This window comes from Microcaecilia unicolor, chromosome 11 (genome assembly GCF_901765095.1).
Source record: "Microcaecilia unicolor chromosome 11, aMicUni1.1, whole genome shotgun sequence".
In the NCBI taxonomy this organism is placed as follows: domain Eukaryota; kingdom Metazoa; phylum Chordata; class Amphibia; order Gymnophiona; family Siphonopidae; genus Microcaecilia; species Microcaecilia unicolor.
Window position 1 is genome coordinate 73,790,006 of NC_044041.1, and position 14,753 is coordinate 73,804,758.

At 41.6% G+C, this 14,753-nt stretch overlaps 1 protein-coding gene across 1 annotated transcript in view; it reads left to right on the plus strand.

Annotated features, from left to right (window-relative positions):
- LOC115479559 (occludin-like) overlaps nucleotides 1-14,753 on the plus strand; it is a 93,562-nt gene that overhangs the window by 34,999 nt on the left and 43,810 nt on the right. Inside the window, exon 4 of the mRNA XM_030217530.1 lies at nucleotides 4,903-5,045. Coding sequence (XP_030073390.1) covers nucleotides 4,903-5,045 — 143 coding nt within the window. The remainder of the gene's footprint in view (nucleotides 1-4,902; nucleotides 5,046-14,753) is intronic.

A 14,753-nucleotide genomic window follows, 5' to 3' on the forward strand; every position in this document is an offset into this window, starting at 1 on the left:
AGCAGTAAGCTGGGTTCTGTACAGACTCTGATATCTTTAACTGAAGTAGTGGAAGAGATAATCCACAGGTACTGCTGCACAGGAACTTTCCAGACCAAAGGGGAGGCAATTTTAGAAGGTTTATACCAGATTAACCCCCCCACACACACACTTTACACATGCAAATCAGCATATATGCTTTCAGGATGAAATTAAATAAAGAGAAAACACAGTGTTTAGTCCTATCTTCTCAACATTCTCCATTCATCCCAACTACTCTTAGCACCCCAGAGGTTAAACTTCCCATATCAGACAACTTGAAAATTCTTGGAGTAACGATTGATAGTCATTTATCTTTTGAAAACCATGCTAAAGTCATCAACAAGAGGATGTTCAATATGATGTGGATTTTGAAAAGCGTGAAATCATATCTTCCCTTAGACACCTTCCGGAACCTAGTACAATCCATGGTTCTTACACACGTAGATTACTGTAATAGTGTATTTCTAGGTTGTAAATCCCTAATATTGAAAAACCTCCAGACTTCCCAGGACACGGCAGCCAGACTTATTTCTGGTAAGTCAAGATTCGACAGCACAACACCTCTTTGAGAGAAACTTCACTGGCTCCCTATCAGAGAAAGAATTAACTTTAAAGTCCATACAGTGATTTACAGGATATTACACGGAGAAGCCCCCACCTACATGAATCACCTTATTGACCAGGAATAGTTCAACGTCTTCTCGTACTTACCTTAATTTACACCTCCCTAACTGCAAAGGTACTAAGTACAAATCCTTCTATGCATCCAATTTTTCCTTTTTAGGTAGCCAGCTTTGGAATGCTCTACCACGATCTATCCATACCATTAACGGTCTTCTGCCCTTCAGAAAAGCACTGAAGACCCATCTCTTCAAGATTGCTTATCCCAACGATCCAACCTAATCAAATCTTGCCCATATGATTCTTATTGACAACAGTTATATTTTGACCATGTTCCCCATTATCCTTATTGCTACCCCATACCCATTTCCATCTTTCTGCGCCTACCTCCCAACGCTTTTTTCCTTCTGAACCCAATTCCTCCCACGTTTAACTTACTTTCTGCTAACCCCATTAGTTTTTGCATTTACCACTAACTGTATATTCTTCTTACAACTTTGTAATTATATACATTGTTACTGTGTAAGCCGCATTGAGCCTGCCATGTGTGGGAAAGCGCGAGATACAAATGTAATAAATAAATACATGTAAGTAACCATTGTAGAAGGACTTGAAGGCATGGTTTGGACAAACCTAAAAATTATACATGTAGGAGTTAATATTCAAAGTGATTTAAATGGGCAGGAGAGGCTCCTGTGCGGGGGCTATTCATTGCTATTCTGCAGCACTTAGCCAGATAGTGCCAATGAATATCAGCACTAACTGTCAAGCACAAAGCCAGCAATTTTGTGGGTGATTCGGGGGGTGAAGTCAGCACTTATGCAGTTAAGTGCTGATATTCAGCACTTAATTGCAAGTTAATCAGACAAATAGGACTGCGTAAAACACAGTCCTGTCTTTGTCCAGTTTCACTTAGGCAGTTACATTCTGAATATTGCACTTAACTGTATAATTTTTATCCAGCCACAAAAACCCAGATATTCAGTGCCAGTGCCCAGACAAGGCCTGCCATTGAATATTTGGGCATAATGCCAAAAAAGCATTTGACTGCCGCCAGCTGAATATTTACTCTTTATGTTCTATTTAAAAGCAGTTAGCTTAGCAGGGTTTAAGAAAAGGTTTGGATAATTTCCTAAAAGAAAAGTCGATAAGCAATTAAGGTGGACTTGGGGAAATCCTCTGCTTATTTCTAGGATAAGCTGCTTAATATCTGTTTTACTCTTCTGGGATCTTGTCAGGTACTTGTGACCTGGATTGGCTACTGTTGGAAACGGGATACTGGGCTTGATGGACCTTTGGTCTTATGTTCTTATTTTGTAATGGAAATACATAACTGTCTTGTGTTTAAAAGAATCTCAAATGAGGGCATTGAGATAACACTGTGATTGGCCATGTGTACTGGTAGCTCCTGCTTGGTGTTCCTCTCTGTTTGTTCTCCATTCAAGGAGATTGTCTGTTTCTAGATGAGCTGAATCTTACTCTAAGCTCTTGGGATAGGTGGCTCCTCCTCCTCCTCCAATGACATACATGTGTAGTACCCCAGGAGGGAAGTCGCACTCAGATGAAATTGACAGGTAGCACCAAGAGTCTCGAGTGAATGGAACAGCTGACTCAGAATCTGGAAGATTCTCTGGTCAAGCAAGGCTCTGGGAGGACAGTTAAGAGTGCTTCAGGAAGACTGTAGGCTGGCATCACTGTCATTGCTCAGGTCAGTGATCTTGTTCCATCCCTTACTAGAGCCCCCATGATTGTGTTGTTTTCCTTGGCCCCTAGTGAAAGTAGTGTGATGAGCTACAGGAAGGTGTCCTGGGACATAGTAATTATGGAAAAGACTATGAATAGGTTTCTCAGGTGCTGGACTTTTCTAAGGGAACTATGAGCAAACTAGAGGAATACAATAGAAGGCTGAATCATCTGGTGCAGCAAGTGGGGTTGTGGAGATTCATGTGGTCACTTTACAAGCTGTGCGGAGTACTCAAAAGATAGCTTGATACTCCACAATAAGGTGAAAATTATTGGAAAATCAGCTTAGGAGCAAGAAGGAGACTACTTAGTTTCCCAAAACTATTTTTTGTCACCCCAGGAATTATGGAAAGTGTATTTTGAAAGAGGTTTTGAAAATATCAAATGAGGAGAACATTGGTGTTTCCAGAATATAGTATCTAGCTCCAGGGAAATATGTAGAAGACACTGATGAGGATGGGATGGACACCATTGTTTCAGCTGATAACTTGGATATCTCAGCCTTCTAGAAACATCAAGAAAATATACCCACTGGAGCTACTCTGATGGTGACTTTGTGCTCCAAATCGGACAGAAGTTTGGTGTTCAGAAATGTCTTTAATAGAAGGAGGTTTACCCATTGGGTGCATTTATTCCCAGACATGGGCAGATCCACACAGTTTAGGAGGAAGGTTTTCTAGTAGCTTAAACATTATGTGATGAGAGCAGGGGGTAAATTGTTTTTCTTGAGTTTCCCGGTGTTTGGCTAACCTGGAAATATATTCACTTTCTTTGATCCTAATCAACTTGAGGGGCCCATTTACAGAGTGGCGGTAAGCCCAACGTGTGCGTATTTCTCACTACTCCGGGACTACCACCGGCCCAGTGTGGCCGCTGGTGATAGTTTTGGGGTCGAGCGCATGCCATTTCTGGGGGAATCCCCTCTCCCCCAGAAATGGTTAGCGCAGCGGTAACCTGGTGGTAATAGGGCATCACCACATCAAAGAGTGGCAGTAAGGGCTCCCTGCCGCATGGCCACGTGGTAAGAGTTTTCTTACCAGATGGCCATTTTGGTTTTGGGTCTTTTTACTTGCTGTGGTAAAAAGAGCCCTGCTGCACGGGAAACACGGCCCCCGCCACTACGACAGAACCCTTTTTCCCGCAGCTTGGTAAAAGGACCCCTGAGTGATTTCTTCATGATAAAAATGTTTGGATATGACCTGATGGGAGTGGGAGGTTTGGATGACTTAAAATTTTATTACAACTAGGTTTGGTTTCGTCTGTTTTTCCCTTTTGCTTATTTATTTTTACATTTCCCCCTCCCTCCCCCCCCCCCCCCCCCCCAAAAAAAAATGATGTGGAGTTAAGTGGAAATGTAGGGTTAAGGTTAGATTTAGGAGCATAAAAACTAGGCGGCAATAGCAGATTTAGGACAGGGAAAATAAGTTTATTTTTATTTATTTATTTGTTAATTGGTATCCCACATTTTCCCACCTATTTGTTAAGCTTAGCACTGATTTTCAGCACTAACCTCATAAATTAGGCTATAAATCTAGGCAAACAAATGGCTAGTCTAAATTTAAGAGCATAGCCTTTAAAATTAAGATGAATTTTTCAGCTGAAAAATTACACTCCTAAGTGGATCTAGCTGAAAATAGGGCACAAATTTAGGAGGCTAACTTAGGAGCATATTGGACCCTTATGTTTTCTTTTTTCCATAGATGATCCTGTTTGATTATAGTTTACTTCTCACTGTTTCTTGATGATTTGCTTTACCTAAACTTTGAAAAAATTCTGAACAAGGAACACCTCAAAAAAGCAAACTGTTCTGAATCTTGACTTCTTTCTTTGCTCTCCTTTTGCAATGTCCACAATGTACAAAGTCCCAAGTGATGCTGCTCTTTTTTAAAATGTGTTTTTCATAAAATAGCTGTTCCTACTCTGCATATTGCCACATGCAGCATTATGTGGTTTTGTTTTGGGTTTTCTTTGCAAAAGGCGCCATTTTCAAAGAGGCTTTTGTAAAATATGCTACAGGTTGTGATTATTCCAATTTTGGATATCCCTTCTCTGGCCTGGAGGTCATTTAAGAAAAATTGAGTTTCCAACTCTCATTTAAAGATCAGGGGTGTGCTAGGGATTATGAAAGCAGCAGGTAGATTTCTCTTTAAGAAGCTTCAAAGTTTAAAAATGCCATTAGACTGATCCAGAAGGCTGAGTAGACATACAGTCTGTGTTCTAATAAGTGTATTTCTTTCCTTTCTGGATGTTCCATTTTTCTTTCCTTTCTATATAATGACTTCCACGTTTTCTATTAGTTCTTCCCATATATTGTGGGCTTGTGAAAATACTGTGTCTTATTTTTTTTAACACCAACATTATGAAAAAAAATAAATATACTATTTTTTCTTTCTCAAGTTATTATTTTATATATAAATTTTAAATGGAAGTAAAATAATGTTTGTGGGGAGGGGGGGCAGTGTGAGGGAAGGTTCCAGGGGTTGAGTTCAACACATAAAAAGATTAATTTCTTTGTAGGTGAAGAATGTTGCAGATGGCACAAACACAATGGCATATTCAGAAAAACCTGTCAGCCCAGTCCATGCCACCACCAGTGCCAACAGCTACGCAGCACAGCAAAATGGTTTTCCTGGATCAGACCATTTTTGGAATCACAACAGGTACAGCTGTAGACTTTCACCTTGAAGTTCCAAAACTGCCAAAAGAACACAGAGAAGGGCTTCTCTCCCAGCACTATTGTTCATTGGACAATTATCCTTACCTGTGGGGATCACTTTCTTCTATTTTTTTTAGGGGGATCTAGCCCTGTAATTAGATCAGTATACTAAGAATTAGGGAGATCAGAGTTCAAATTCCACCAACACTCTTTATGACCTTAAGTAACTCACTATCTCCCGTTGCATTAGGTATCTACTGTACCTGAAAGTAACTTGCCTTGACTTACAAAGAAAGTGTGGGCTAAATTTAAATCCATTTATCCTGTACTCACTTAAGACTTATTTTACCTGAATATTAATACTGTAAGCCACATTCAGCAATATTTGGAAAGTTGGGCTATAAATCCTGCAAAATAATCCAATCTTGCCATCCTGAATGTTCTGGTCAGGGAAGCAGGTCTGAAACCTCTTCCACTCAGTCTTTGCTCCTGCATTCTGATGAATACATTGCTGCTGTTAAACTAAGACTCCAGTTCTTTCTTCTAGAAAAGAACCTGAATCACTATGAAAAAGAAATGCTGAGACTCGTCTTCCGGGCAACTGTCCTGTGGCTTTCATCTCCTGAAAGCTCACTTTTCATCAACATTCCTGCTCTGTGAAAAGGGAAATTTCAGCCTGAGCTCTGTTCTCCTTGACCTTAAGGTCACACAGCACTGCTCAACATAACTCTTTTTGACGGCCTAGAACTCCCTTTGTTTTTACAAATGAGAAGAATACTAACATATGAAAAAAAAGTTCTCGCAGACAGCTAGAGATAGAGCTCAACACGCGAAAGATTCTAAAACATGAACTAGCTAAACTTGTTGCATCAGGAATCCATGTCTAAACCAGGGATTCTCAACCCAGTCCTCAGGACATACCCAGACAGACAGACTTTCAGGATACCCACAGTAGACTTGAATGCACTGCTTCCATTGTATGTAAATCTCTCTCATGTATATTAATTATAGCTATCTTGAAAACCAGACTAGCTGGGTGTGCCCTGAGAACTGTCAGGATATCCACATGAGATATATTTGCATGCACTACCTGCAGTGGTGTGCTGGTAAATGTTTAACAACAGGTTCTCTCCCCGGTCCACCTCTGCGCCCCTCGTCCACCTTTGCCCCCCCCCCCCCAAATTGCAGAGCTGGCTATAGCCGTGGAGAGAGCCTGGGGGGGGGGGGGCAATGCATTACTCCAGGAAAAAAAATTTAAATGATCCCAGGTTCTAATCTAATTCATGTTTAATGTGGGATAAAATGCCATAAATAAGTAAATAAATATAAACTTTTAGTGTTGAGCACCTGATTCTCAAAGTGGACATATTCCAAACACTATAATAAAAATAAAATGATTTTTTTCTACCTTTGTTTGGTGACTTTGTTTTTCTGATCATGCTGGCCCAGTATCCGATTCTGCTGCTATCTGTCCTCTTAACTCCGTTTCCAGGGCTTGCTTTCCATTTATTTCTTTACTTTCCGCCTTTCTTCTTCATTTCTTGCCCTACATCTGTAAGTAAAAGCTGGGTCCTCCACAGACTTGACTGTCCAGTGGATCCAGCTTCTGCCTATTTTCTTCATCCATGTGCTTTTCTCCTCTCTTCCTTTTCCCTCATCTCATCTCCTTCCTCAGTGCCCTCCATCCATGTCCAGCATCCCTCCTCTCCCCCCTGCCTTCCCCTTCATCCACCCATGTCCAGCAGCTCTCCTCTCCTCTCCCTCCATCCATCCATATCAGCAATTCTCTTCTCTCCCCTGCCTCCCCTCCAGCCACCCATACCCATCGATTTTCTTCTCTCCCCTGCCCCCCTCCAGCCACTCATACCCATTGATTCTCATCGCTCTCCTGCCCCCCCTCCAGCAGCACCTCTCTGCTCTCTCCCCTTGCACTTCCTTGCCTCTTGCGCTCGCCCGTCTTCTCCGTTTAATTTTTTTTTAAGCAGTGTTAACACGTCAGAAGGATCAGGCTGCTTCAGCCAATTCCAGGGGCCTTCCTTCAGTGTGTTCTGCCCCCGAGGGCTGAAGGAAGGCCCCTGGGATTGGTTGAAGCAGCCTGTTCCTGCTGACGTGTTAATTTTTATTTATTTAGTTTTTTAAAGCAGTGTTAAGCGAACTCCGCAAAGCTAAAGAAGAGAGGTGGGGGGGGGGGGGGGGAGGAGGAGAAACAAGAGAAGAAGTGCTGCATGTGCCGGTGTGAGAAGATGCCTAAAGGCACAGGGGACACCATCGACACTGCAGGTGGGGACCAGAGCCCAAATTTTGGCTCCCAAAATTCTGAAAAAAATAACAATCGGCTCTCGTGAGCCGGCTTCAGCACACCACTGACTACCTGTATTCCAGCACACCACTGACTACCTGTATGCAAATCTATTTTATGCATTTTCTTTGTGGGTATTCTGAAAACTCAACTGGCTGGGTGTGTTCTGAGGATAGGGTTGAGAACCCCTGCTATAGACTGAACTCACATAACAACTTTGTACATTTCTTCTAAAGAGGCTGACCTTGACAGGTCAGACTTACTTGGGTGCAAATGGAAAATACACAGCATGCTCGCCAGTTAGACCATTTTCTCTTCAAAGCAGCAATTACAGGCTTACTGGGACAAAAAGCTGGCTGGACTTTCTAAAGGCTTTAGTGCGCTCAATGGAGAGGATAACCGATCTCTTGCAAACCAAAACATGTAGGGCCCATTCACCATTGTTGGCCTGTGCTTATAGAAAAAAATTGTTGGCAGGATAACTTACTGATTGAGGCAGAAATTCTGGATCCATGCACAACCTGCTGTAATGAAACCTAATGTAAAGTGAACAAATTACTAGGGCCTGGTACTCTTCAACTCTGTAGTTTGAAGTTCTGGCCATCAAAAAGTAGCTTTCCAAGTTCAGTTTATTTGATATACTGTCCTTTAGTCAAGCCATCAAGATTTCAAGTCAGGCACTTTTAGTTCACAAGCATTCAGCCGCTGAATGGGAGCTTCAGTCAGCTGTGTTAAAATACTACTACTACTTATCATTTCTAAAGTGCTACTAGACGTACGCAGCGCTGTACACTTGAACATGAAGAGACAGTCCCTGCTCACAGAGCTTACAATCTAATTAGGACAGACAAACAGGACAAACGAGATAAGGGAATGTTAAAGTGAGGATGATAAAATAAGGGTTCTGAACAAGTGAACAAGGGTTAGGAGTTAAAAGCAGCATCAAAAAGGTGGGCTTTTAGCTTAGATTTGAAGACGGTCAGAGGTGGAGATTGACGTACCGGCTCAGGAAGTCTATTCCAGGCATATGGTGCAGCAAGATAAAAGGAACGGAGTCTGGAGTTAGCAGTGGAGGAGAAGGGTGCAGATAAGAGAGATTTACCCAGTGAACGGAGTTCCCGGGGAGGAATGTAGGGAGAGATGAGAGTGGAGAGGTACTGAGGAGCTGCAGAGTGAATGCACTTATAGGTCAATAAGAGGAGTTTGAACTTTATGCGGAAACGGATAGGAAGCCAGTGAAGTGACTTGAGGAGAGGGCTAATATGAGCATAACGACACTGGCGGAATATTAGTCATGCAGCAGAATGTTGAACAGATTGAAGAGGAGAGAGATGGCTAAGTGGGAGACCTGTGAGAAGCAAGTTGCAATAATCTAAGCGAGAGGTGATAAGAGTGTGAATGAGGGTTCTGGTAGTGTGCTCAGAAAGGAAAGGGCGAATTTTGCTGATATTATAGAGAAAGAAACGACATGTTTTAGCAGTCTGCTGAATATGTGCAGCGAAGGAGAGGGATGAGTCAAAGATGACCCCCAAGGTTACGAGCTGATGAGACAGGAAGGATGAGAGTGTTACCCACAGAAATAGAGAATGGGGGAGGAGGAGAGGTTGGTTTAGGGGGGAAGATGAGAAGTTCAGTCTTGGTCATGTTTAGTTTCAGATGGCGCTGAGACATCCAGGCAGCAATGTCAGACAGGCAGGCTGAAGTCCCATGATGCAGCCAGAGGGTTGATAGGAAGCTTTAAATGAAGCAAGCTTTGTTTGAGTCTTAATAAGTGTTGCACAAAACTTGGTCTTCCTTCTACATGATGGTATTCACCAGTCTGCTTCAGGAAAATCAATGATGTGGGATGTAATACTCACATATCACCCTAATACCTAATGAGTTAAATTGGTAGGGAAAGAAATACTAAGGCAGTGTTTCTCAACCCACTCCTGGAGGCACACATAGCCAGTTGGGTTTTCAGGATTACCACAGTGAATATGCATAAAAGAGATTTGCATACAATGGGTCTCCAGTATGTGCTAATTTATCTCATGTATACTCATTACAGTAATCCTGAAAACCCAAGCAGCTAGGTGTGCCTCCAGGAGGGGGTTGAGAAGCACTGCATTAAGGCATACCAACCCAAATTGAAAGCAAACAGAGTAACTCTGCAGAGTTAATTGCAATGAACAAATAAAACCTGCTGAGGCAGTGAATACACATCTGTCTCTCATCATAGAAAACAATGAACTGGAGCACCCTACATGGCCATTGACATGTAGGAAATATATCATGTATGCTTTCAGCCATGATGTTGGCAGATTACTTTTCTGAAAAGCTGGTGATTCCACAAGACACTGGTGAGAAGCCATACTTTTTTTTTTTAATTTATAGAAGAGTAATTTCTACTAGTAAAAATTATGAAGTTTATTAGTATTTAAGTTCTCTACTAGATTGTCGTACTTCCTCATTATTGATATTTCAGCCAGTACCGCTACTGCAATGGTTTAACCCTGTTCGTGGGTAGAGTATTAAGGGCTGGCTGTTGTTCAAGCATGCTTGGAGGTATGGTGTTAACTCCTATTTCAAAAGCTTATAACCTACATCTCAGTCTACCTTCAGATTATAGACCATTTTCCAGTCTATCTATCATGACTAAATTATGAGAAGCCATAGTTTCTTCTCAATTGGCTAATTATTTGGCTCTTTAACGATTGTTTGCATCCTTCACTGTGTGGATTTAAAAATGCTTATAACACTGAAACTTTACTAAAAACAGCAGTCACACTCATCATCGATTCTTCATGATCAAACCAACAATGAATGTGATATAAAATATTTGATCATGTTTTTTCTTTGGCATTTCTGGGACATAGACCATAGAAGTCTGCCCAGCACTGTCCTCATGTTCACAGCCAGAGTCCCATCTAAGTGCCACCTAACACATCCACACAGATGCAGCCATTTAAGTTTTGTTTTCTTTATACCATCTGTGTTCATTCCACAGAATTCAGTCTCTGTTTTTGCCTCTACCACCTCCCTCGGGTGGGCATTCTAGGCATTGACCACCCTCTGCTTGAAAAAGAATTTCCTGACATTTCTCCTAAGTCTACCACCACGCAACCTCAGTTCATGTCCTCTAGTTTTACCGTTTCCCCTCTGGAAAAGATTTGTTATATTAATACTTTTCAATTATTTAAGCATCTGTATCATATCTCCCCTGTACCTTCTTTCCTCTAGGGTATACATATTCAGGTCTTCCAGTCTCTTCTCGTACATCTTTCGGGGCAAGCCCCATATCATTTTTGTTGTCTTCCTCTGAACCGCTTTAAGTCTTTTTACATCCTTAGTAAGATACAACCTCCAAAACTGAACACAGTACTCAAGGTGGGACCTCCTTTCTTCTGCTGGTGTCTCTATGCAGTCTAGCATCCTTCTGGCTATGTCCACTGCCTTGTCACACTGTTTCTTGCCTTCAGATCCTCAGACACTATCACCCTGGGGTCCCTCTCCCTGTCTGTGCATATCAGCCTCTCACCTCCTAGGACATATTTCCCTTGGATTTCCACTCCCCAAATGCATCACTCTGCACTTCGTTGCATTACATTTTAACTGCCAAACATTAGACCATTTTTCTAACTTTTGCAGATCCTTTTTCATGTTTTCCACTCCCTCTGAGGTGTCCCCTCTATTACAAATTTTGGTATCATCCGCAAAAAGGCAAACCTTACCTTTTAACGCTTTGGCAGTGTCACTCATAAATATATTGAACAGAATCGACCCCACCAGTCCTTGAGGCACTCCACTACTTGCCTTTCCTTCCTCCGAGTGAATTCCATTGACCACTACCTTCTGGTGTCTGTCTAGGAGGACCCGCCAGAACGTCTCAAATCTTCCTCAATGGATCCCATCCAGTCTCATGGCTTTGTCTACCTTCAATTCTCAAGTTGTTCATGAACACTTTCTTCCATGAATGGTACAATATCTACTCAATTCTCATATGTATCTTTGCCAGCCAGTCACGGTCCTTCTCCAGGATTTTCTTTCGTGAACACTGAACAGAAGTATTTGTTTAGCACATTCACTTTTTCCTCATCACTCTCCACATAGCAGTGTAATGCATCTTTCAGTCTCACTATTTCAATTTTAGCCATCCTCCTTTCACTAATATACCTCAAAATGTCTTGTTTCCCCCCCCCCCCCCCTTACATTTCTAGCTGTTTGTTCTTCCGCTTGTGCTTTTGGCAGACATATCTCTCTTTGCTTCTTTCAGTTTCATCTAGTATTTTTCTATGTTCCTCTTCTTGAGTTTATAATTAACACCAACTCTTTTGCCTTTTTCAAAGCCACTTGTTTGGAGAACATTGTTTTCCTTTTTTTCTTGCTTTTATTTACTCTCCTCATGTAAAGGTCAGTAGCCATTTTTATAGCTTCTTTCAGCCTGGACCCACTGTCTTTCCACTTCTAGTATGTCCTCCCATCACATCAACTCTTTTTTCAGGTACTCCCCCCACCATTTTACTAAGTCATCATGTTTGAAATCCAGGACTTTTGAGTTTTGAGTGGCTGCCGTCCACTTATAGTAACATAGTAAATGACAACAGATAAAGACCTGTATGGTCCATCCAGTCTGCCCAACAAGGTAAACTCATTTTACATGGTATGTGATACTTTATATGTATACCCGAGTTTGATTTGTCCTTGCCTTTCTCAGGGCACAGACCGTAGAAGTCTGCCCAGTACTGTTCTTGTACTAAATTCTGAAGCTAACATCGAAGCCTCTTAAAATTTACACTCCAGCCCATCCCTATCTATTCAGTCATGATCAGGGCATAGACCATAGAAGTCTGCCCAGCTCCCGTTTTGTTTCCAATTACCGGCGTTGCCACCCAATCTCCGCTAAGATTCCACGGAACCATTCCTTCTAAACAGGATTCCTTTGTGTTTATCCCACACATGTTTAAATTCCATTACCGTTTTCATTTCCACCACCTCCCGCGGGAGGGCATTCCACATATCTACCACCCTCTCCGTGAAAAAATACTTCCTGACATTAGTCCTGAGTCTGCCCCCCTTCAACCTCAATTCATGTCCTCTAGTTCTACCGCCTTCCCGACTCCGGAAAAGATTAGTTTGCGGATTAATACCTTTCAAATATGTGAACGTCTGTATCATATCACCCCTGTTTCTCCTTTCCTCCAAGGTATACATGTTCAGATCAGCAAGTCTCTCGTAAGGTTTGCAAGGCAAATCCCATACCATTTTCGTAGCTTTTCTTTGCACCGCTTCCAGTCGTTTTACATCTTTAGCAAGATACGGCCTCCAAAACTGAACACAATACTCCAAGTGGGGCCTCACCAACGACTTGTAGAGGGACATCAACACCTCCTTTCTTCTGCTGGTTATGCCCCTCTCTACGCAGCCTAGCATCCTTCTGGCCAAGGCCATCGCCTTGTCGCATTGTTTCTTCACCTTCAGATCCTCCAACACCAACACCCCAAGGTCTCTCTCCTGAGTCAAGCTTACTAATCTCTCCCTTCCTATCCGGTATCTCTCTTTTGGGTTTACGCACCCTAAGTTCATCACTCTACATTTCTTGGCATTAAATTTTAACTTAGCAAACTATAACAGAAACCCTGATTAGAACTTTAAAGTATTAGAAATATTCTCATTTACTCATATTGTATAAATAGTTACTTTTTGTAAAAAGCTCAATAAAATTGTATAAATATTTATTTGTTGTGCTCAGTTTTTTTGGTGTATTGCTGTGGACTAAAAGTCCAAGCTTTGCAGGGACACCACATTTACATCATAGCACATCCTACCTCCATCCTGATCACAATATTTAATTAATGGACAATATCCAAAAAATGATGTTAAAAAAACTAATGTTCAAAAAAATATTGTATAACAGCTACTTAGCTTAGGTAGAGATTGTGCAGAACCAAAGATCTTCTTCCTGCAAAGTTCTTGTCCACTGCAATACTTTTTTCAGAAAAATCACTCCGTGCAAGACATAAGATCAAAAGAATCACTGTTCATAGGTTTAGTTGCAGTGGACAAGAACTTTGCAGGAAGAAGATCTTTGGTTCTGCACAATCTCTACCTAAGCTAAGTAGCTGTTATACAATATTTTTTTGAACATTAGTTTTTTTACATCATTTTTTGGATATTGTCCATTAATTAAATATTGTGATCAGGATGGAGGTAGGATGTGCTATGATGTAAATGTGGTGTCCCTGCAAAGCTTGGACTTTTAGTCCACAGCAATACACCAAAAAAACTGAGCACAACAAATAAATATTTATACAATTTTATTGAGCTTTTTACAAAAAGTAACTATTTATACAATATGAGTAAATGAGAATATTTTTAATACTTTAAAGTTCTAATCAGGGTTTCTGTTATAGTTTGCTAATTTTGAAATTTGAAACCGATTTTTGTTGGTTACCCAGAATTGCATTTGGTATTAAATTTTAACTGCCAGACCCTCAACCATTCTTCTAACGTTCAGAGATCCCTTCTCATCGTTTCTACTCCCTCCAGGGTATTGGCTATTTTCATGTCATCCGCAAAAAGGCACACCTTTCCTTCCAACCCTTCAGCAATATCTCCCACAAATATATTAAACAGAATAGGCCCCAGCACTGACTCCTGAGGAACTCCACTGCTCACCTTCCTTTCCTCCGAGCGGATTCCATTTACCACCACCCTCTGCCACCTGTCGGTCAACCAGTTTCTTATCCAGTTCACCACTTTCGGGCCTAAGTTCAACCCTTTCAGCTTATTCATATCAAACCAAACTGCTTGATGATCACTATTACTTCTACGGTCTGTGCCCTGATCATGGCTGGACAGATTCAGCTTCTGTAACTGGAGAACAAGGCCAGTGCTTGGTCTGTGCCCTGAACATGGCAAAGACAAATCAAGATCAAGTATATGTATCATACCGTATACTATGAGTTTATCTTGATGGGCAGACTAGATGGACCATACAGGTCTTTATCTGCTGCCATCTACTATGTTACTGCCCAGGTAGGTAACCACTCAGATATCAGACATACTTTCCGCATTTGTGAGCACTAGATCCAGCGTTGCTCCTTCCCTTGTGGGTTCTGTCACCATTTGTCTGAGCAGAGCACCACTTTGAAAGGTATCCACGATCTCTCTACTTCTTTCCAATTCCATAGATGGAACTTTCCAGTCCACATCTGGCAGGTTGAAATCTCTCAGTAATAGTACTTCCCGTTTCTTTCTCAACTTTTAGATATCTACAACCAGATCTTTATCAAGCTGCTCTGATTGTGTCGGAGGTCTGTACACAACACTCATGTGGATAGAGGTTCCATTGTCTATTTTCAAGGCAATCTATATTGCTTCCTCCTTTCCCAAGGCCCACTGCATTTCAGTTGCTTTCTTAGGAGCCAACTT